The sequence below is a fragment of the Salvelinus fontinalis genome, chromosome 2 (genome assembly GCF_029448725.1).
Source record: "Salvelinus fontinalis isolate EN_2023a chromosome 2, ASM2944872v1, whole genome shotgun sequence".
NCBI classification, from domain to species: Eukaryota; Metazoa; Chordata; class Actinopteri; order Salmoniformes; family Salmonidae; genus Salvelinus; species Salvelinus fontinalis.
In genome coordinates this window covers 69,048,233-69,071,317 of record NC_074666.1, presented here as the reverse complement: position 1 = coordinate 69,071,317, position 23,085 = coordinate 69,048,233, and the positions used below count along the sequence as shown (strand labels likewise).

At 43.3% G+C, this 23,085-nt stretch overlaps 1 protein-coding gene across 1 annotated transcript; it reads right to left on the bottom strand.

The window, feature by feature from the left end:
* Positions 1-1,038: 1,038 nt before the first annotated feature.
* Positions 1,039-21,458, bottom strand: LOC129824277 (pleckstrin homology domain-containing family N member 1-like). The gene is made up of 16 exons (XM_055883817.1): positions 21,112-21,458; positions 18,896-18,986; positions 18,074-18,223; positions 16,294-16,374; positions 15,281-15,371; positions 11,119-11,255; positions 10,353-10,499; positions 8,375-8,455; positions 7,940-8,015; positions 7,665-7,810; positions 6,968-7,186; positions 5,315-5,551; positions 4,527-4,700; positions 3,929-4,147; positions 3,169-3,229; positions 1,039-2,138 (listed from the first exon to the last, which is right to left on the bottom strand). Exons 1-16 carry the CDS (start codon positions 21,183-21,185, stop codon positions 1,951-1,953), a joined length of 2,172 nt encoding a protein of 723 aa, XP_055739792.1. The 5' UTR covers positions 21,186-21,458; the 3' UTR covers positions 1,039-1,950.
* Between the last annotated feature and the right edge of the window lie 1,627 nt (positions 21,459-23,085).

Here is a 23,085-nt window from a genome sequence, read left to right as displayed (position 1 = left end):
TTAATGAACCATTATAAATTCTTATAAATGTTCATAAATGTTTCAAATGCTTTATTGATTATTATACATACTACAAAACATGCTAATGAATTGTAATGCTTAAACACATTTATAAATCGTTTTCTAATGCTTTTTCATGAAAGTGTTACCTATTTACATAAGGTCTTAGTTTGTTTCAGGTCATAACTATACTGAACAAAAATATAAACGCAACATGTGAAGTGCTGGTCCCATGTTTCATGAGCTGAAATAAAATATCCCAGAAATGTTACATACGCAGCTTATTTCTCTCAAATTTGGTGCACTAATTTGTTTACATCCCTGTCAGTGAGCATTTCTCCTTTGCTAAAATAATCCAGCCACCTGACAGGTGTGGCATATCAAGAAGCTGATTAAACAGCATGATCATTACACAGGTGCACCTCATGCTGGGGGCAATAAAAGGCCACTCTAAAATGTGCAGTTTTGTCACACAACACAATGACACAGATGTCTGAAGTTTTGAGGGAGTGTGCAAATGGCATGCTGACTGAATGACTATCCACCATAACTGTTGCCAGATGTTCATTTCTCTACCATAAGCCGCCTCCAACATCGTTTTAGAGAGTTTGGCAGTACGTCCAACTAGCCTCACATCCGCAGACCACGTGTAACCACAGCAGCCCAGGACCTCCACATCTGAGACCAGCCACCGGGCCAGCTGGTGAAACTGAGGAATATAACTGTCTGTAATAAAGCCCTTTTGTGGGCAAAAACTAATTCTGATTGGCTGGGCCTGGCTCCCCAGTGGGTGGTACTGGCACCCAACTGGGTGGGCTTATGCTCTCCCGGGCCCACCCATGGCTGCGCCCCTGCCCAGTCATGTAAAATAAATAGATTAGGGCCTAATGAATATATTTCAATTGACTGAATTCCTTATATGATCTTTAATCTTGTAAAAATGTTGCATGTTGCGTTTATATTTTTGTTCAGTTTACTTACTACTAAACATCACTAAAAATAATAAAAGTATAATCAAGAAAATATTATCAGTACAAGTTGATATTAAAAGCATCGGGCTTTAATAAGAATAAGAGAAATGTAACGTCCTTTTTATTGTAAATAAACACCTCAAACAAAGTAGAAGAAACAAGCCACAGAAAGAAGAGCAACATTTTGCAGAGGTAGTAGCACAATGCAGAAAGTCCTTTAAAGCCCTCAAAGTTTCCTTTGTGATTTCAGAACATTTAATAAATAGTACAGATGTTGCTGTTTTTAGCTTTGTGGAATGCTTTTTACAGCTTACAACCAAAGACAAGTCGTCTGAGGATAGAATATAAAAATCATATAGTATACGAATCAAAAAGTTAACACAATAAAAAAGCATGGAAACAGGACGGTATTCAAGAAAATGCTCATAAATAGTACAAAAACTCACAAAATGTAAAATAGGACGCCCAATGCATTGCACAGTAGCCTACACACAGTAGGGAAAAAAATACATTTTCAAGCGCCCACAGTTAAAAACTATGTACATTTTGCACTTTCATTAATGCTACAATATCAGGCAGTGGTAGGCTGTTTCCTACCTTTTCATACTATTGTGTGGGAAAGTGATTTTGCTGAATCATGTGTATCTGCGTTAACATACAGTACAGTAGTGCAGCTTAAATACAAATAGCGTACTCTTATCACACCCACATAAAGCATTCTTCTGACTACTGAATATCTGACAAATACATTGTGCATGAGGTTTGTGGATGATATGGTGTGAGTCTCAGATGGCACCCTATTCCCTATACAGAGCATGACTTTTAAACGGAGCCCAGTGCACTGAATAGGGAATAGGGGGCCATTTCGGACACAAGCATGATATGCAGTAGTGAGCTTCCACAGTGTTTTTTTTATGGCTCTCTGATGGGGATCTGTTGTTTGCACACGTCCAGACGAGCGCCAGTCCATTGTTTGGTTTTATAACCATCTCTGCTGGTTGGTAGCCATGGCACCCAGGCCTCTGGCCCCGAAGTCTAATCCCGTCCGGTGTGGCGAAATTCCAGACATGGGCTGAATCATCCCAGTATTGCAGTCATACTCCCAAATGTTGTCATAGTCCATTTGCTGGTCATCTGGCTCAGATGGCTCAAGGTACGAGTTGTGATCTGTGGGGGCAAGAGAAACGATTCCCAGGCTTTTAGTATTATAGCAGTAGAAGAAGAAGAATAGAAGACCTCGCCCAGATTGGGAAACACTTTTGGACAAGGTCCAATGTATATAACTCTCTCATGGTGTGTGTGAACTGCCGTCTTCGGCTTCACATACAATCGTACTGTACTGTAAAACCAGTACTGTGGCATGCCTGTACAAGATCACCCACGTTTGTCCTGTGTTTTCTCATGGGAATTGTGCAAAGACATACAGCTTGAAATGATCACCGGGAATGTCCTAATCTCCAATTATATAGTGAGTTATATTTGGAGATAACCTCTTAAAACCCATCCTGTTTTCATATTAGATAAAAGGACCATTAGATGTGAGCTATAGAGAGTAGCCCTTGCCCAGTTGTGTGCTGTCAATCACAGGTGGTAGTAACCCTGTCTGGAGCAGTGTTCTGTTACACTGGATTTCCCCCCCATGAGACACCTGCACACATGGCATTTAAAGCTGGCCTAAGCTCCATTTCATTGGCACATCTGTGCATTTCCTGCACTTTTCTCTCTGCAGAGATAGCCTGTCTGACTGCATGCTGACAGTGACAGACACACCCAGTCCAATAGTCTAACGTTCTATACTATACTGGCCTATACTGTATGTGTAAATATGCCCTGTTTTTCTTGGAAGTGGTAAAACTACAGTCCCCCGATGAATAGACTTCTGTGTCATAGAGGATTTTGAAGTAAATTGTTACCTTGTTTGTTAATTGTTAATTGTGATTTTAGTGGGATTTAAGTTTGTGGTTTACGATGTGACAATATCATAGAGAGGTTTGAAATGGTGAGCGTTCCATTTTTTTTGTCAGAAAGAAATGCTAAATACATAGTAAGCTAAAGGTAACCAACTTATTTGCTGTTTCGGTTTTAAAACATAGCATAACATAGTATAATTCTCTGGTCCTACCAGTACAAGGTGAAGAATTTTGTTCCATTGTGAGTGCAGTGTGCAAGTTTACATGAGCATGCTTGACATTCCTACCTGATGAGAAACCATATGGCATCTGGGTGGTGTTCATAGCAGGCATCACGGGGAAGACCCTCTGTCAAAAGATGAGGACACAAAGTTGCTTCACATGTACAAGAACAACAAATAGTACTTTAGAGAGGATTATTATAGAGTACAACAAATGGAGATTATACCCACGGTATTCAAAATAAATATGATTGATCCATAATGCATTAACTATGTGCCTTTTAAAGGCAATGTTCCTGTGTTTGTGGAGATTGCATTCAAGGTAAAGGCTGCAGATGTCGGCTTAATTCGAGAGCTTGGGAATACAAGGTTATATCTGCACAAAGATGATCCTGAGATAATTTGGCTTTTAAGTTCCGAACCCTCATTGGTTTGAATGGTGTCAGCATTCTTTATCTTGCATTCTTTTTATTTAACAACATGAATAGGGATATTTAGAGTACTACATACTGTAGGTAGAGAACATTGAACAGAACAAGGCTATGTCAATAACTATAATTTTGACAAAAATGAAGATAGAACCTTATGGTCCCAAGTTCTCATTAGAAATTACCTTTGAATGTCAAGCGCTACAATGCTACAACAGAGTATGGATTGAATCCCGGCCACATGCTTACCATACATACAAGGTCAAATAAATATCGCATTTACAACTCCACACTGTAAGTCGCATTGGCCCGTATAAATAAAGTGTCTCAGAGTAGGAGGGATCTACGATCAGAATTCACGCTTTGTGAAGGTGAGTCATTGAGTTTCAGTTTCTCACCTCCTCTTGCACTGCTTTGGGTGCAGGCAGCAGCCTCGGTCTGGAGACGGCCTTAGCTTTCTGGTCTGGCCCCTGAGGGCCCTCCATCTCCAGCCCCTGGCCCTGGATGAGTACGAGACTCCTCCGGCAGCGCTTGCCCAGGGGAGGGGTGCGCAGCTGGAAGGAGGAGGGTAGGAGATGAGGGTCCTGCTGCTGCTGTGGTGGTCCTCTCACACACTGCTGTTGAGGGTCAGAGGAAGAGAGCATTAGAAAGCCATCAGGTCAAATTGGTAGTAGCAATAGAAGTAGAATTAAAGTAGTAAAGTGCTTTGCGATAAATGTTAAAAGGGCCACATAGATTTGATTGATTGAAAGGAATTGAATTGAACATGTAACATGTTTTGAAATTAAATGTCCCAATTTACGTTTAGAGCATTTATTAATTGGATGAAGTCTCTGTCCAATGACAGTCATGCATATACAGCCACTGAAGAAAAATGGACCTCAACCCTGCCAATGTGTCAATTCTGAGACCAGAGTCTAGACACACAACTTAAATTCCCGGGTGCACTTGTGGTGTAAACTGAGACGTTTGAATCCAGTATCATGACCCACTTACCGCTGGCTGCTGCCTGAGCCGGCTCTCCTCCTCCTGGGCATAGATGTCAGGGGTGCAGGGCTCGTCATACAAGGGCGACAGGGGCTGCCGGGGGGCGCACATGTCCGAGTGCCGTTGGGGGGCAGAAAGCGACACGTACTTCAGGGACGTCTGTGGAGTGCTCCAGCTGTTGGACTGATCACACAGGGATTTCCAGCGGTTATCATTATTATTCCGTCACTCACAGTCAGTTTCCTCTCAGCACAGTACATGAATGGCCATTCTCTTTTCTGGCACTCTCACGCTCAGGGACTAGCAGACGCTAATCATTTAAGCCATACTTAGTGCTGGGATTTGGGGTAGGGTTACCAAGCGGAGAGATGGGGCTAATCTCAGACATGATCTACAGAGGGGACGGGGGTAGTTGGAGGGTGTAGTCTACTAGCGTGACAACTGTCCGAGTTCGTGTGGCGTGTATGCCGCTAGCCTGCTACACTGATCTGTCTTTAGTGTCTTTAGTGGGGCGGCGTAAAACAGGTTGCTCTCCCTGAGTGCTGTTACGGAAAGTTGTTTCCTGCCCAGCACTTATGGGGTAATATCTCCCCTAAGACATATCTACTGAATTAAGCTGGAGAGGTACTGTAACATATCATTTTACACCGCTGGCAACTATCCTTCTACTCCTTTACCTGACAGCCCTGTTGTTTTGTGGTAGACTGTTTGGGTTCTAGCACACATGATGAACAGCAAAGCATAGTCCCAGAGGGAATATTCCATAATCAAGTTAGCGACCAGGCTGAAGTTAGTACCTTGACGAGAGGGGCCTTCTCCAGATACTGTTGGGTGCTGGCGCGGTCACAGTGCAGGCCTGAGTAGGGCATGTTGTACACCGGCCCCTCAGGGGTGAGGTAGGAGCAGCGCTGCGGGGAGGAGTAGCACTGCGACAAAGGTCGGAGGTCGCGCTCAGGCCTGGTGTGGGATGACACGCTGTTGCTGCGGCTTCCCAGGCGAGCCATCTCGGTGGACGTGGGCCGACTGGAACTGTACTGTGAGGACACACAGACAGAGGGCAAAGGTCAAGTATGCTCAATAACATCAAAACTAACAGGGGTGATACGAATGACCACAAAAGGGTGGTGTCCCGGAGTCTCGTTCTGAACTAAATAGCACCAAGATATTCTCCATTGAGCATGCTTTTTAGTCCAGGGCTTAATTTGGATCCGGGAAATCGGCCCAAAGAGTTCAAACAAATCTGTAATCTGTCAAACCTGTTATGATGCTATTGTTCCTATACCCGCCCTGAAAAGTAAAGTTGTATTCCTGCTTTGCTTGAATAGCACCCAAAGTCTAGCTGATGTTATTCGTTGCCAAAGTGTAAGCAAGGAAAGTTGAAGATTTCAAATCATCTTGATTTGTACTGGGGAGGTGCAGTTCAGTAGCTAAAAGTAGGCTACACACACCAAGGGTGTCTGGGCAGAGAGCTGAGCTGGATGAGCAACCAGTCTACAGGGTCCTTCGTTCTTTAGGGAGTCCGATCAAGGTCTTGATAGCGTACGGCACTTCTGTTGATCCTTGAGATCTCTCTGTTCTCAGGTAACCTGTTGATTGCTAAGGCAGCGAGTAAGTGCCCCTCATTTCTTATGGTCAAATGTGTCTTTATGGTGTTATATCGGAGGGAAAAAACCAAATATGTTTTGATCTCGTTTTCGGGAGGCTTCAGGACTTCAGCGTCGGCTTGGGTTGTAACAGGAGAGGCACGGTCTAGACCTTGGTTAATAATTCACCTTTGGAAACGAAAAGTGCTCCTACTGCTCTGCCCAACTCCACCAAGACAAACAAGCTCTTTCATGATAGAGTCCTGGGGACATCAGATACATGCTTTATACCAGCTACGTAAATGCCCACACCACATTCCGTAGCGTAAAAGTACATAACTTTACGTGGGCATACCAGTAGTACACACTCAAATTCACTCTAGTTTCTTAGTAGAAAGCAGACCTTGGTCTTTTTGAGGTGTACTTCATTGAGCTTTGAGTTTGCAATTTCATGTTAATTTAATAGTTTTATTTTGCTAATTGTGGTCTGCTGTCTGTAATTGTTGTCTAATATCTCTCTAGGAGCTGATCCGTCGTCATGATTGTGGAATAAATCGAATGGTAAGGTAAGATTTGAATGGAGAAAGCTGATCCAAGATCAGCGCTTGCCTTTCTTTTGATCCTATCAGTACTGACACATGCTCCACTGATGCACTTGTGAACGCTCTCTTTACGTGGTGTTCTGGGAAGCACATGACAATTCTGGCCGTTATAGGAACAATGCATCGTTAAAACACTCGTAAGTTCCATCGCTATCAGGAAACCAGGCCCCGGACAACCTAAACCAATCGCAGCTTGAGTATCTGAATGTATTTGACCTATGTATTTGATCCAGGTCTGGTAAAAAGTGTTCAAATGCACACTTACACACAGGGGTTCTGTGTACCCTGGGGACAGAGGGTTGTCCTCGTGTCTGGGGGGGAACTGGAGGTGGTGGGATCCAGACCCTGACCCCCGCCCACTGTGGGACTGACCCAGCCTCAGAGACTCACTCCGACCCTGGCTGTTCCGACCCTGGCTGTTCCGACCCTGGCTGTTCCGACCCTGGCTCTGGCTGTTCACACTCCACCTGTCAAACTCCGGAGCCTAGTTGGAAGAATACAGCACGACGTGTTAACAAATGAAACCAATCAAACGGACAGTCGAACACAGTTAAAATTGAGGTGGAATATAATTTGAGTTGCACATTAATGGATCACAAATAAGACAACGTGCTTAAAACAAGGTAACTTGGAATGGGTAAATTCATGCAAGATTCATAGCCTTGATATGGCAATAGCCTCCAATATAATGCTGTCCATAGTGGTTCCAATAGAATAGAATAGAGGCTATAGTCAAATCAGGGCTACCAAACATATTGCTGCTCTCAGATCAGTTTGCCTTTTAGATCATCATGAATATGAATAGGAGGAAACTGATCCTAAGTCAGTGTCCTACTCTGAGACACTATATGGATAATTAAAGATAGAGTCCTTAGTTGCTCCATCCATTTTTGGACTCCAACTCTTATTGTTCTAATCTAGGATGGTTCTGAGCTAACGGTGGGGGCGGGGGGGTGTCTCACCTCTCTCGGCGTGGGGGTGTAGATGATGTCATAAACGGGGGGCGGGGGACTGAGCACGGGGACATCAGAGGCTTTGAAGTACTGGATCCAGTCGCAGAACTCCCTCTTATCAAGACAGGACACCACGATAGGGTTTATCAGCTTGCCTGGGAAAGCAGAGCCGGTTCATGGATTCAGTCACTCATTGGAGTGTGCATGAGGCAATTTGCACTTAATAAGTGAACTTCATTTGCAATTTAGATTTAAAAACGAGTGTAGCTCAGCGGTCAAGTTACCTTCGATCATGAAGGTATTGGGCTTGACGTCCTGGCAGGGTGTGGTCACAGTGATCATGTTGAGTGGAAGTTTCCCCTGCGATCACACACACACACACACACACACACACACACACTGTTACACACACTTCTGACACACAGACAGATCAGAGGGAGACGATTGCAAACATGACAAAGTATGTCCTTGAGTGTAATCAAGGTGTCATAGGCTATGAGTGACTCATACGAGCTAGAGGTGAGACTAGGGTCAGAGCAGTACATCTACTGTATGCTGAATATCTACACCGCAGCTAAGAGTAAGCCTGAGTACCAGTATGTTTATGATTTCATGCCAACTCCTTGGCATGACAAGGATTTGACATGATGCCACAAACAGATCTGGGACCAGGCTAGCTAAGAGTCTATCCATGGTTCAGCGGGACGTTTTAAAATTACCTTGTAGAACAGGCCGTGGCACTCTTCTGATAGGATGATCAGAGTGGTGGGGTACATCACCAGTAGTCTGTCACTATGCTCCTATAGTGGACACAATGGCAACAATCAACGCTCACTGCATTCAATAGATCATTCAATGTTCAGTATTTCGCCATGGTGCGGATGTTTGTCTCTCAGGCTGATACAGAGAGACTCATCCATGCTTTCATTACAAGCAGGCTTGACTACTGTAATGCTCTCTCCTGTCTGGTCTATCCAAGAAATCCATTGGTCAACTGCAAAACATACAGAATGCTGCAGCACGGGTACTGACCAGGACCAGACAAGAGCACATAATTGTGCACCACAATACATGAGACGTGCTTTTAAGTTATGTACCCAAGTAGGTCCCTCAGGTCCTCTGGCACTGGCCTTTTAACTATCCCAAAGCCTAGGACCAAGATGCATAGAGAGGCAGCCTTTAGTTATTATGCCCCCAGCCTCTGGAATAGCCTGCCAGAGAGCCTGAGGGGGGACGAAACTGTGGACATACTTAAAAGAGATCTTACAACACAACTTTGTAGCTTTGCTTTTCCTTAGGGTGATTTTTAGTCATTCAGTTGATGTTATTCTTCAGTTTTTTATCCTCTTATGTTTGCTGTGTAGTAAATATTTCCGTTTTTATTTTAATCGTTTTTTTATTCGTTTTTTCCTGTGAAGCACATTGCTTTGCATCCCATGTCTGAAGTGTGCTGTGTAAATAAAGCTTGATTTTATTTGATTTAGATTGTCTCTTGTGTTCAGTGTAAGATGAAGTGTCACGTCTTAGAGCTAATGTGTGTTCACGTCAGATGCAGTGTTGCTGTTACACAGTTCTACTGGGCTTTCTGTGTCAAATGTTAAAGGCCCTTACAATGAAACAGTAGCTAAAGTGCAAGTGGGCTATTATCTCCCAGACCGTGTGTGAGCGCGTGTGCTTGCATGTGTGCGTGGCTGACAGACAGCTGACGTTACAGCTGTGAGGTGAGTCAAGTTGTTGCTTGTGCCAAGCAACTGCCTTTCACACACCCAGTTTACAAGCCCTCAAACTCCCCTCCCGGAAACTTCAACCAGCCTACCGCTATTTCCCACCAAACATTAACTTGCAGATTTACCCCCAGGCTACATGAGTAATGTTTTTTGATAGGATTAAGCCTAGTCAGCAGCGGGCAGCATGTATTTCTTTGGCTTCTGTCTTGTTTGGCAGAGTAACATGTTCTGTAGGAGTCTCAGTAACTGTAGTAGACTCCTGTACTGCCCATACCCTCCCACAAGGTATAGAGTCACAGCAGACAACACCGCCCACTCCTTATGCACTATGTAGTGTGTGTGTGTGTGTGTGTGTGTGTGTGTGTGTGTGTGTGTGTGTGTGTGTGTGTGTGTGTGTGTGTGTGTGTGGACGTGTGTGTGTGGACGTGTGTGTGGATGTGTGTGAACGTGTTTAATTATACTTGTGGGGACCAGAAGTCTCCATAAGAATAGTAAACAAACCAAAGATGTACCAGCCAGGGACATCTTGTTGGTCCCCACAAGGTCAAATGCTATTTCTAGGGGGTTTAGGGTTAAGGTTAGAATTAGTGTTAGAATTGGGTTTAGGCTTAGGAGCTAGGGTAAGGGGTTAGGGTTAGGTTTACAGGGTAAGGGTACGGGTCGTCTAGTTTCGCAAAACGACTTAGCAGCAGTCAAGACCATGAATACACTATCTTATTCATCTGTCTTAATATGTGTTCTTTGTTTATGTGCAAGTGGATGGTGCGCATTCAGGGTTCTTTGTTCTAGTGATATTTGAATATTAATGTCAAACTTCCAGAGAAGATGGCCAAATGTTAGAATTTTTTACTGACACGTCATGTTTTAGTGGCTATAATGTTTCAGTGGCAGGTTCTAACATTTCAGTGACAGGTTATAGTGTTTCAGTAACTTGACAGGTTATAACATTTCAGTGAAGTGGGTGTTGTACCTGGCATGGGAGGTGCTGAAGGTGGACTTTGGTCACATAGGTGATGGGCCCCAGACTCTCACGCTGAGAACCCTCCCACTCATAGATGGGCTCTTTACTGATAGAGTTCCTCAGCTCCTCTCTCCCCTCCGTGCTCTCCTCTACTTTCTGATAGAAACAGGTAGACATGTTTACATTAGCGAGGCATGGAAATAATCAACTTTACCCCACCAGTTATGAAGGATAAACATTAAACACATAGCAGAACTTCTACACAGTATGAGCTATTATTGCCATCATTTTGGGGCTTTTCCTCATTTAATAGTGGCACAGTCATACGTAAATAATATCGTATACAACTGTACAATGAAACAAATTGTTCCTACACCAGCTGTTACTATTGGAGGTGGAAGAAGCAACATAGCATTCATTATTTTTTGCTTTTGTTCTCATTCTCAGAACATTGCATTGCTGAAATGTGCCCTTGTACTTGTATTTCATCACCTATTTAATGTATGTGATCAGCCTTTTCCACACATGTGGGTGTAGTCATACTATGACCCAGTGCAGATGTGAGTCTAGTGATGTGGTCACGTCATGACCGCTCCCTGGGATCATGATGCCCTCAAGGAGAGACAGCCATGACTCAACACATCCTGTTGATGGACGACTTTTTAACATCAGGATCAACCCAGGGTGTAGCTCCTACGTTGGCCTCCTCAACTGGTTTTCTTTCCTTCAATTCCATCTGACCTGTCATACAAATGAAGCAGTATTATTTGATTACCTTAACCCTGGTGTAGGTCTCGAGAGGTGCAATGGGGGCGCCCCCGTTGATCTCGATGTGTTCTTTGAGCAGGCCAAACCACAGGTCCATCTCCTCCTGGTTGGAACAGTAGACAATGATGGGGTTCAGGCTGACACCTGCAGGGGTCAAAGATCATGGGGTCAGAGGTGTCAAAAGGGAAGTGGCTGGCCACCAATGCTTCCAGCTGAAGCCCTACCCTATTCATTTACAAATAGAAAGCTCTACGTTATGCCAAAGGCAGCTTGTCGTCGCCGGTGAATCAAGCTTTTGGGTTTCCTGCTATTTCAGAAAGAAACTATGTAAAAAATATATATAAATAAGTAGAGCGCCCTGTCATGTTAATTACACATTCTGTCAAACTTCCACAAAATATCACATGTAGTGTCAAAACAGGTTTGGTTACATGTGAAACCATTGACTTACAGTGCATTTGGAAAGTATTCAGACCCCTTGACTTTCTCCACATTTTGTTACGCTACAGCCTTATTCTAAAATGAATGAAATTGTAATTTTTTTCTCATAAATTTACACACAATACCCCATAATGGAAAGCAAATAAATGGTTTTCAGAATTTTTTGCAAATGTATAAAAATAATTTTACGTAAATATCACAGAACGATGGAGGCCAATGTGTTCTTGGGGACCTTCAATGCTGCAGAAATCTTTTGGTACCCTTCCCCAGATCTGTGACTCGACACAATTCCTTCAACCTCATGGCTTGGTTTTTGCTCTGACAGGCACTGTCAACTGTGGGACCTTATATAGACAGGAGTGTGCCTTTCCAAATCATGTCCAATCTATTGAATTTACCACAGGTGGACTCCCATCAAGTTGTAAAAACATCTCAAGTATGATCAATGGAAACAGGATGCACCTGAGCTCAATTTCGAGTCTCATAGCAAAGGGTCTGAATACTTATGTAAATAAGGTACTTCTGTTTTATTTTATACATTTGCCAACATTTCTAAAAACCTATTTTCACTTTGTTGTTCTGGGGTATGTGTGTACATTGATGAGGGAAAATGTATTTAATCCATTTTAGAATAAGGCTGTAACGTAACAAAATGTGGGAAATGTCAAGGGGTCTGAATACTTTCCAAATGCACTATACATGTAAACCATTAAAGGATAGCGTGAGTGACCTGCGCCAGTGTTCATAAAACATCTCAGAGCATGACTGCTGATCTAGGATCAGGTCCCCCATGTCCATGTGATCTTATTCATTATGATCTAAAAGGTAAAACTGGTTCTATATCACCACTTCTACTTTGAGATGCTTGACACATATGGCCCCTGCTCTCTTTAGCCTCCTTACAGCTCACCTAGCGGAGAAGTAAGCCCACCTTCCTCCAGACCGCCTTCCTTCCCAAGAGGAATGTAGCCTACAGAACCTGATGTTAAAAGAGCTGGAATCTCCCTTTATCAGCCCTACACATACCAAAGATAACAGGCGAGATAGCCTCTTTCATTCCATTCCCATTCCCACGCCTTCGTTATTGTTAGCAGGGCAGGCCCCAGGCATAAGTGACATAAGCGATTGCTTAGGAACTGCTCTCAACTTACTTTGGAGAGTTGGAGTAGTAGAATACACAAAGTGCAAGTTCAACGGGTGGCTGTGCGTTAGCTGTTTTTCTCTTGTTATGTCAGTTACTGACAATCACTCAATATCATTAACATGGCATAAATCATGGCAAAGTCTTTAGAATATCAGGAAATTAGCTTTAAAACGGCGCAAATTTCTCCCCACCCTATGGCAAAATGGGAATAATTGCAGGAAATGTGTTATAAAATTGCTAAATGTTCTCTCCGCCCAATGGCAAAAAGTGTAGAACTGCAGGATATTTAATTTAAAACTTAAATATTTCTCTCAGCCGTCAAGAGAAGGCCACTAAACAGTTTTTCCCCCTTCCACCAAATCTTGTCTTGGGCCCCCATAAAGCTAGGGCTGGCCTTGATTGTCAGGAATGCTTGCCTTGCCAGCTGACTGTTCCCTAATCGGCAGCCTTGCTGCTCTTATTTGTAGACTTTCTTTCTATTCATTCCAGCTTTAATTTTTGCCCTTGATCATGACACTCCCTCGATTTAGGCATTTTTCCACGGGTCAAGTGAGGACGGAGAAAGCCTGACAGAGGGTATGACAGGTTAATTCTGGAGCCTAGGCCTATTGTTCTGACCTGTCCACCTCGTTAGTGGTCTGGCTGTTGTTATTAAGTGTTATTAACTGACTTATAGGAGTGCGAGAGTCCGGACTACGGGTAGCGCTGTCGACTCCGGACTTCTGAGCCCATTGTGTCCAGCTCCCACTTCCTTCCCTTCGCCACACTTTCCTGGCTGTGTTGCCCTCTCATCTGTCTCCCCCTCCCCTCTCATTTCAAATGTATCTCTATCAGAATACAAAAATATGAATAAACAGACTTACTCAAGTTATGACTGTTGCGACATGACCCTAACTAAACCTTTGTAGGAACTTCCCGGGACTTTCTAGGGCAGTGTACGGGAGTGTACGTGTGCCTATCCATCATGCTAAGTCAACTCCTGTTGGGGCTTACAGGAAAGCTGATTCATCCGTGTAGCTATGAGGAAGATGTGAAAGATTTTCATTCTGAGATATCGCTGCTGAGCACAATCTCTCACTTGACTCAGAGTTTCGTCAGGCTAACTCTACATGTGTTTCCAGTCAAGTACACTGCAGCCTCCCTCTAGGTAAACAAAGGCTCTCTCAGAACAGGGAAAACATCTGAAACACAATATTTTATGAAGTCAGTTTGTTCCAAGAAGTATCTCTGAATGTGAAGTATGTTTTGGCCATGCGTAACAAAGAAAACATTTTTGGGAATTATAAAGAAATACAAATAAAGAGACTTCGAATTCTCCATGACTTGAGCTGACTTCATGTGTCTACAACAAGTATCATATTAGTGTCATGTTGGATTCAGAGAAACAACGAAGATCCCATTATCAAACACATTTCAATCCCAAACCATTACAACTCTAGACCAGTTATCAGGTATCTCTGAGCTTTAACCAACTCCTTTGACCTTCATTGTCATGCCATAGAACAGACAATAGAGAAGCTGACTAAGGCACATCAGATATGGCAACCATGCTCAAATTAAGCGTACAACTATTTTTGGTCATCATTATCAAAGACACAGTGAAGTTGATAATGAAGTCCTTGAACATTTGGAGATCAGGGCAAAGCCTCTCAAAGAAGGAGTGCTGATCTAGGATCAGTTTTGCCTTTAAGCTAGTAATTAATAAGATTACATGGACAGATCCTAGATCAGCACTCCTACTTTGAGATGTTTGTGGATACGGGCCCAGATCCTAAGAGGCCAAACTAGTAGGCGTTAATTAGGGTGCCCCTGGAATGTGCTATAGATTATATGTCTTCACAGGGCTGAGAGCGGGCCCTGGCCTTTCTGCCTCGACAGCTGAGAGAGTTCAGGGGCACCTGTCGTTTAACAAGTGGGGCCTTCAAGAGAGGCTTGGCGCCCTGACCGAGAGCAGAGAGGGGCAACTCTAGTTAGTTTTGGTGGTTGAGGGGAGGTGAAAGGGGTCATGGCACTTTTGAATCACCGGAACGTCGGAACATGGGAAACGCCACCAGTTGAAAATAGCATGTGATGTTCGGCTTGGGATCGTGAAAGTGAATGTGGGCTCTGTCTGTCTTTGCTGAGAGAGAAATGAAACTTGAGAACCGTTTCGCTTTACGTCATGTTTTTGCACACGTCATCCATTGACAGCAATACAAGATTTCCGTGACAGTCGAGTTATGCATCTCAGGTAACTTTGAGACTGGTCGAAAGAAGACGGGCATTTGGACACTACAATATTGGTGTTTTCATGCAAATGTGAACCAACATTCCTACATTTTTGTCTCACATGTTGAGAATTAAACCTTGCCTACCGCACCACTGAGTTACAGAGAAGCTTGAAGCTGGCCTTTGAATCATAAACAACTATAAATAGCCTACAAGACGATCCAATGGCAACTCAACACAGACTGATTGGCTATAGTCAACAGAAAATAGAAAACAGACGATTGTAACATTTCAGCGCTCCATGCTGTCCCAGTTCTGAATACCACGAGCACATGAAGTTTATCGTTTTTTCCTTTCAAGTAAAAGGCCAACTCACCGTTGATCTGTAATGCAAATTCCTGGGGTTGGCTGGAGTTACAGTTTTCCTGCAGGTTGCAGATGGTGAGCTCTTTCAGAGGAAGAGTCCCCTGCACAGCACAAAACACAAGTCAAATCTTAGTCGTTCAATCATTCCATTTCATCATACAGTATCATTGTCGGGGCCATAGAAATATACTATATAGAAAAGATGGGGTACACTGTTTTTCAAGCGTACTGTACATCATAACTTCATTTTTGCCATTCTCCATTCTCTGTAAACTTAAGGAACAATAACATTTTCGAACTTATATGAATTGAAATCAGCCACTCCCCTTTATGTACTCTGAACATTTTATGACTCTAGGACCGAGAAAATGTTTTCAAAATAGCTGATTTTATGATCATAATTTGTTTCAGTTTTGGAGATACACGGTTTTGGTCCAATAGTGACGATATCGTAGTCCGGTTTTCCTTTTGTAAAAGATTTCAATCTAATTACATTTCTAATTTCCTGCAAATATCGCTATTAGTTGGCTTGAAACTAAAGCCAGCCAGGTGCATTTATGATTGTATCAGGCCTTACATTTGTCATCATTTACTCAATGACTAATATCCAATATCCAGCAGCTTCCCATCCCGTCACTGAGTCTGGTGCGAGTCTAGTGCTAACAAAACATAGACACTGTACCACAGTGATTCATGACTGCTCATACTTTGCGAGACAGGTTTAGGAGACAGAATCATACACATTATGTTTACCAGCACACAAGCCGTTGGCAAGGAACGTGTGTCTCGAGGCATAACAGAGATTGAGAACGATGCAGCCGTTACATTTTAGTCATTTAGCGGATGCTCTTCTACAGAGGGACTTACAATCACTGCACTGACACTACTGTGTCATGGTAAACATTTCCTCGCCATTTCAGTGATTTGCGATCATCCCTCATTCATTTACAACATTTTGACAGCAATATATCCATAGATAACATAACGGCAGCCTTTGAAAAACAGTTGGCTGGAAAGCCTCACCTGGTAGGTGAGTCCAGTGGTGTTGTTGGAGACGAAATGAAGGTGTGTCTGGAAAAGGTCCAGGTAGCAGTCATGCACATCCTGCAGAGAGAGAGAGAGAGAGAGAGAGGTCATAGCCGATATCGTCAAACCCAATCTATGCAGGATTTCAGGTCTGGAACTTGAAGCCAGAACAGTAGAACACCAGAATCTCAGAATCTACTTTCAGCTGGTCTAATAACACCAACTTGAATGTCACGTCATGACTATATGTTTATCACGGTGGTCCTGAGGGGCAACATCGCCTTTGTGTCTACACAGACATCTGCACTCTGTTTCTCTGATGATCAAAAGGAGTGGCGTCTTGACCCAGTGCAATTGATGTGTCCTAAATGGCACCCTATTCCTTATAAATTACACTACTTTTGACCAGAGCCTAACATCCTGTTTGACAGGATGTTGTCCTGTCAACAACATCCTGTGTTTCTAACGGGTTGGTCTTATTCTTAATGATCCTATAATGCTGTCAACGTTGATTTGACTGTCATTTTACACCTATAGGAAGTGGTGTGCTGGGACTTGGATTATAAGGACTTCCAAAAGAGCCACTTGTGATTTACAATCACTTCCTGACATTTGACAAGCCTAGCCCTCAACTGTTTTAGGGTTCACCTCTTTTTCAACAAAATAGTGAAGAAATCCTTCCTCGCTTTGCGTTCGACATTGCATTGAGTTACCAAACAATGTGTTCTTTCTCCTATGACCTCATCCAACACTCCATTCTTTCAACCTTTTTCTCTCTCCCTCTTCTTGACAGCATGGTTGCATCTGTGACAGATTCCCACGGTTGCGCGCCTGTTTTTCCATATACCTGTTCTGAGATCAGCCCTGAGTTTGTCTCAGGGAGGTGTTTCCACTCAGCATGTTCAAACACAGGTCCCCTAAGCTGAACCCTGTTTTGATTCATCACTGCCGCTCACCGCGTCAATGTTAGCTAAGCATTAGCTAAGCGCTTCACACTGCCACAGAGCATAGGCTACATCCTGTCCCCTCCACCTGTTTGTTTGGTTCACCTCCCGCCGGGGTGACTAACACGCTGTTTCACTGTGGGGCTGAGGCTTGTTTAAATACCTCATTTATCACAGTGACTGTGTGGAGATATGTTTATTGTACTTTATCGTTGTTTCATCAATGTAGTTAGTTAAATACACTATATATACAAAGGTATATGGACACCCCTTCAGATTAGTGAATTTGGCCATTTCAGCTACACCCGTTGCTGACAGGTGTATACAATTGAGCACACAGCCATGCAATCTCCATAGACAAACATTGGCACTAGAATGGCCTTACTGAAGAGCTCAGTGACTTTCAACATGGCACCGTCATAGGATGCTACCTTTCCAATAAGTCAGTGGTTCGAGCCCTGAATGCTGATAGGTTGAAAGCCGTGGTATATCAGACCGTATCCCACGGGTATGACAAAACATTTATTTTTACTGCTCTAATTACATTGGAGCCAGTTTTTAATAGCAGTAAAGCACCTCGGGGTTTGTGATATATGTCAATATACCACGGCTACGGGCTGTGTCCTAGCACTCCGCCCGTAGCCGTGGTATATTGTCCATATACCACAGCCCCTCGGGCCTAATTGCTTAAATATAACCTTGAGGTAATGTAACATATCACACTAAATGGAGTGTCACTGATTTATGTACAGAATAATACGAATTGCCCCGAGACCAAGTTGGTGCGTGTGTGCATGTCTGTGTGTGTATGTTTGTGTGTAGGTGTGTCTCACCTGGCAGTGGAGAAAGCGGAAACGGACTTTAGAATGGTGGACCATTCTGCCGTAGTTCTTGACATTGATGCTGCTCTTCTTCCAGCCGTGGACCGGGTCGTAAGGGAACTTAACGTTCTCAATCGTCTGCAGGTCTTTATGGGTCATTTCCTGCAACCGACAATCACGTCAATGACCATTAGACCGCTGTACACAACAAAATAACGTAGCCCTTTCCTGTAGTCAATGACCAAAAGCGCCCTCTTTGGCCCCATGGGTGGAATGTTATTCATATTTTTCATATTTACATCATTAATAAAGTGTCAAACAGTTTTGTTATATTTCAGTCTTCTGTGATGTATATAAAGTGTAATATTGGGATGCAAACTCAAAATGTAATACATTTTAACTCTACATCTGACATGGTACAGGTGTCTCCTTATTCAAAAGCCCTTAACCATGTGTGTGAGGTGTGTACTTTTGTTTCAAAGTAGACTTGTTTAAGACGACCAATAATCACTCGGTGTGACCTTGATTTAGCCCACTACAGTAAAAGGTTAAATAAGTTTGCTTGTTATTGAGACAAGACTAACGTAGAGGTAATGTGTTTTCTTAAAGGGTTATTTGGTTGTCCCTGTAGGAGAACACTTCTCTGGGTCCAACGGTACAGGGACAGAAGGGTAGCTCATTTTAGATAGATATATACTGTATACAGGTACGGAACATAGTAAGTGTGTTGTCTGACATGGTGAGATGAGACATTATGACATGAAATATTTGTGTACGTTAATGAAATATGTCTACGGCAGAGAGAGAGAGATGCACATTTTCAGCAGCCCCTACCTTCCTCGGGGTGACAGTGCAGAGGATATTGATGATGCTGTTGGACTTCTCCTGTCCTTCCTGGGGATTATTTTTACGGAACAAGCGGCTGCTGCTCGGGAGGAGATGGAAGGAGGAGAGTGAGGGGAGGGAGGAGAGAAGCATGTGTTAGAACTTGCTCTCCCATGTTTACCATACAGGCATGTAGCCTAGCCTATCTGCTTGCTGTGCTAGAAGTTGGGTTCCCAATGGCAGATAAAAACAATGAGTTCAAGATAAATGTGTTTCGTTCTGAAGAGTTCTCTTGTCTGGTTTTTGTTTTGAAAGTGTGTGGAGTGTAAAAAAAAACAGCTTGGTGTCGCGTTGTAAATCTGGCCTTTTTTCTCTCCAAGTGGTCACGTTCCCATTCCAATCCAACCTTTGCTCTTTTTTTTCCCTTGACAGCTTAATGACTGTCGAAACATGGTTTGTGTCTCATCGTGTCATCTCAATTGACCAGGAACCCCCTTGTCAGTTCCGTTCAACATCACCAATTTAAATGAGCAGAACAATCGGGGCTTGTGTCTGAGATAGGCAGGGCACGAATAGATCAATCAGGCTTCAACGTCTTCCTTTGTCACGACTGACCCCCATCTGTTATCATTAGTGTCACATCTTTATAACGAAGCTTTTCCGGTGCATTGATAACAGACGGAGTCAACTTTTACAATCTCCCTCGTGTCTATCTCCCTGTGTCCAATCTGAATGTAGTTAGCGTAACAAAAAAGACATTGTTCGCGCTATGAGGGAATCAACTTCGGATCAGTATCTGATAACTGACGAACATGACTGGCAAGCATCAATCATCAAGTTAAGAGATCACAATTTTGCAGGTTCTTGTTCTTTGAGATCTGCATAGAACAATATGTCGTGTACACTGACTGTCTGACGCAGTCCAGAGATGTCAATTCAAAGAGGAATGCAGATGATAGACAGGTAGCTGTGAACCTAGCATTCTTTGTGTCACTGGATTTGCATTCACATTCACTCGCTTGGCTCTGTAGGGAATACCTGAACACTGAACCTGGCCTGTCTCCCTAACACACAGACAGCAGGACATAGAGGAAGTGAGAACACTGATGTTATTGTTCCAGGTTGAACAATCAATTCACCTGTGTGTGTGTGTGTGTGTGTGTGTGTGTGTGTGTGTGTGTGTGTGTGTGTGTGTGTGTGTGTGTGTGTGTGTGTGTGTGTGTGTGTGTGTGTGTGTGTGTGTGTGTGTGTGTGTGTGTGTGTGTGTGTGTGTGTGTGTGTGTGTGTGTGTGTGTGTGCGAGAGAGCCCACTCTGGAATGTTGATGTACTTGTAGAGTATATTGTTCCAAACAATGTCTTAAAATGAACAGCATCAAAAAAGGGTCGTTTTGAGATATTCATATTAAATAAATGAATGTGAAACTGTGTATTTCAGAATCTAGACATTCTCCATATTTTAGAGCACACTGCAAGGAGTGTAATGACACCAATATGTTGTCTGTATCATGTGCGATTCCCAGATCATAAGGTCTTACAGAAAGCATTTCTCCGAGGCTCAGAAAGTCTTGATTTATTTATACTGATAGTTCATTAAAGTAGCATAAGAAAGTCTTGATTTATTTATACTGATAGTTCATTAAAGTAGCATCAGAAAGTCTTGATTTATTTATACTGATAGTTCATTAAAGTAGCATAAGCTTACAGCACCGCTACTCAATACTTGAGCAGTCGTCCAACCCATACAAGACAATTCTTTCATGACCAAGGATATTGACACTTCATGCTCCGGCAGTGGTCCTATTCAATTCGAACCAGTCTATTCTATTCTAATGGGGCTTAGATCCTGATAAGAAAAAAGCAACCATATTATCTGACAACCGACATATCATCTTAGATGCAAATAAGAGGCAAATGCTAACTGCAGTACACACATACAGTTGTAATTATGGTTCACACAGTCAGAAAGATATCACTGCTCATGTGCTCTCATGTACCTATATGATCCTGACTCTGACCCCATAAACCTCACAATCTCCATTTAAACCACACAACTCAAACGCTGTGAAATACTAGGATTCCCTACCAGCTGAAACAGCCAGTCTAAAATAACACACCACAACGAATGAGCCAGACATGTATGACATTTAGGCTCCGTCTTGAACAAACACCAGAAGTACAGTGAAAAGACAAAGTGTTTTGTGAGGGATTGTTATTCCTTCCTTACCTGTTCCTGCGTATGAAACTCTTGCTGGAGAACCTGAAGTTGTGTTGAGGAACACATGACATGCTACTCCCCATGTTGCTCTACTGTTGTTGGGGCTGTAACCTCCTCTGTAGACGTCCTGTATTTTATTCCCTGTGTGATGGTGAATGTGTAATCCAAAGCAGACTGTATGGTGGTGTGCTCCTTGCTGAAGTCAGGCAGATACTGAGGGAGAAGTGGGCAGGGCGAGTGCTGTATAGACAGACTGGTGTGTGTGAGGGAGTGAGAGTGTGTGTGCAGGGGGAGGGGCTTTGAGTTGTGACAGGGTGTGTGTGTGTGTGTGTGTGTGTGTGTGTGTGTGTGTGTGTGTGTGTGTGTGTGAGTGTGTGTGTGTGTGTGTGTGTGTGTGTGTGTGTGTGTGTGTGTGTGTGTGTGTGTGTGTGTGTGTGTGTGTGTGTGTGTGTGTGTGTGTGTGTGTGTGTGTGTGTGTTTGTGTGTGTGTTCGTGTGTGTGTGTGTTCGTGTGTTCGTGTGTTTGTGGGGTGAGTGATTTCACACCATGCCTGGGATCCCTCTGTTAAAGCCATTCCACAACAAAGACGGGGCCCAGCGAAATGTGCCATTTCACACTTTTCACCAGCCAAATGGCCTCGTCTCAATGTTTGAAGGCCATCATGAGAAGATACAGGTCACTCTGAATGATGGTGGTTGATGGTGGTGTCAGACTGGGGCATGTCTGAGCATGAAATTGCCTGTGGCCCAAAGGAGTGTTTATTATCGACCCACATACTTTGAGCACAACAAATTAATTCTGAAATGTAAGTAATGTTAATGTATTTTACCTTTATTTAACTAGGCAAGTCAGTTAAGAACAAATTAATGTTTACAATGACGGCCTACCCCAGCCAAACCCTAACCCGGACGACGCTAGGCCAAAAAAACGGCATACAACACTCCAACTGCTCTTAAATACTAGTAAAACGAAATGCATGCTCTTCAACCGATCGCTGCCCGCACCCGCCTGCCGACTAGCATCACTACTAAGGATGGTTCTGACTTAGAATATGTGGACAACTACAAATACCTAGGTGTCTGGTTAGATTGTAAACTCTCCTTCCAGACTCACATTAAGCATCTGCAATCCAAAGTTAAATGTAGAATCGGCTTCCTATTTCGCAACAAAGCCTCCTTCACTCATGCTGCCAAACATACCCTTGTAAAACTGACTATCCTACCGATCCTTGACTTCGGCGATGTCATTTACAAAATAGCCTCCAACACTCTACTCAACAAATTGGATGCAGTCTATAACAGTGCCATCCGTTTTGTTACCAAAGCCCCATATACTACCCACCACTGCGACCTGTATGCTCTCATTGGCTGGTCCTCGCTACATATTCATCACCAAACCCACTGGCTCCAGGTCATCTACAAGTCTTTGCTCAGCTCACTGGTCACCATAGCAACACCCACCCATAGCAAGCGTTCCAGAAGGTATATTTCACTGGTCATCCCCAAAGCCAACACCTCCTTTGGCAGCCTTTCCTTCCTGTTCTTTGCTGCCAATGACTGGAATGAATTGCAAAAATCGCTGAAGTTGGAGACTTATATCTCCCTCACTAACTTTAAGCGTCAGCTGTCAGAGCAGCTTACCGATCGCTGCAGCTGTACACAGCCTATCTGTAAATAGCCCATCCAACCAACCAACTACCTTCCTCATCCCCATATTTGTTTTTGTTTTTCTGCTCTTTTGCACACCAGTATTTCTACTTCTACTTGCACATCATTTTTCTATTGATTGACTGTTCGATTGTTTATCCCATGTGTAACTCTGTGTTGTTTTTGTCGCACTGCTTTGCTTCATCTTGGCCAGGTCGCAGTTGTAAATGAGAACTTGTTCTCAACTGGCCTACCTGGTTAAATACCTGGTTAAATTTTTCTAAATGTGCGCCGCCCTATGGGACTCCCAATCACGGCCGGTTGTGATACAGCCTGG

Coding starts and splice junctions, on each gene's coding strand:
- LOC129824277 (XM_055883817.1), bottom strand. CDS start 21,185: ATGGGGAGTAGCATGTCATGTGTTCCTCAACACAACTTCAGGTTCTCC. Junction 18,224..18,895: donor GCACTGTCACCCCGAGGAAG/GTAGGGGCTGCT, acceptor TGTCGGTTGCAG/GAAATGACCCATAAAGACCT. Junction 7,187..7,664: donor ACACCCCCACGCCGAGAGAG/GTGAGACACCCC, acceptor TCTTCCAACTAG/GCTCCGGAGTTTGACAGGTG.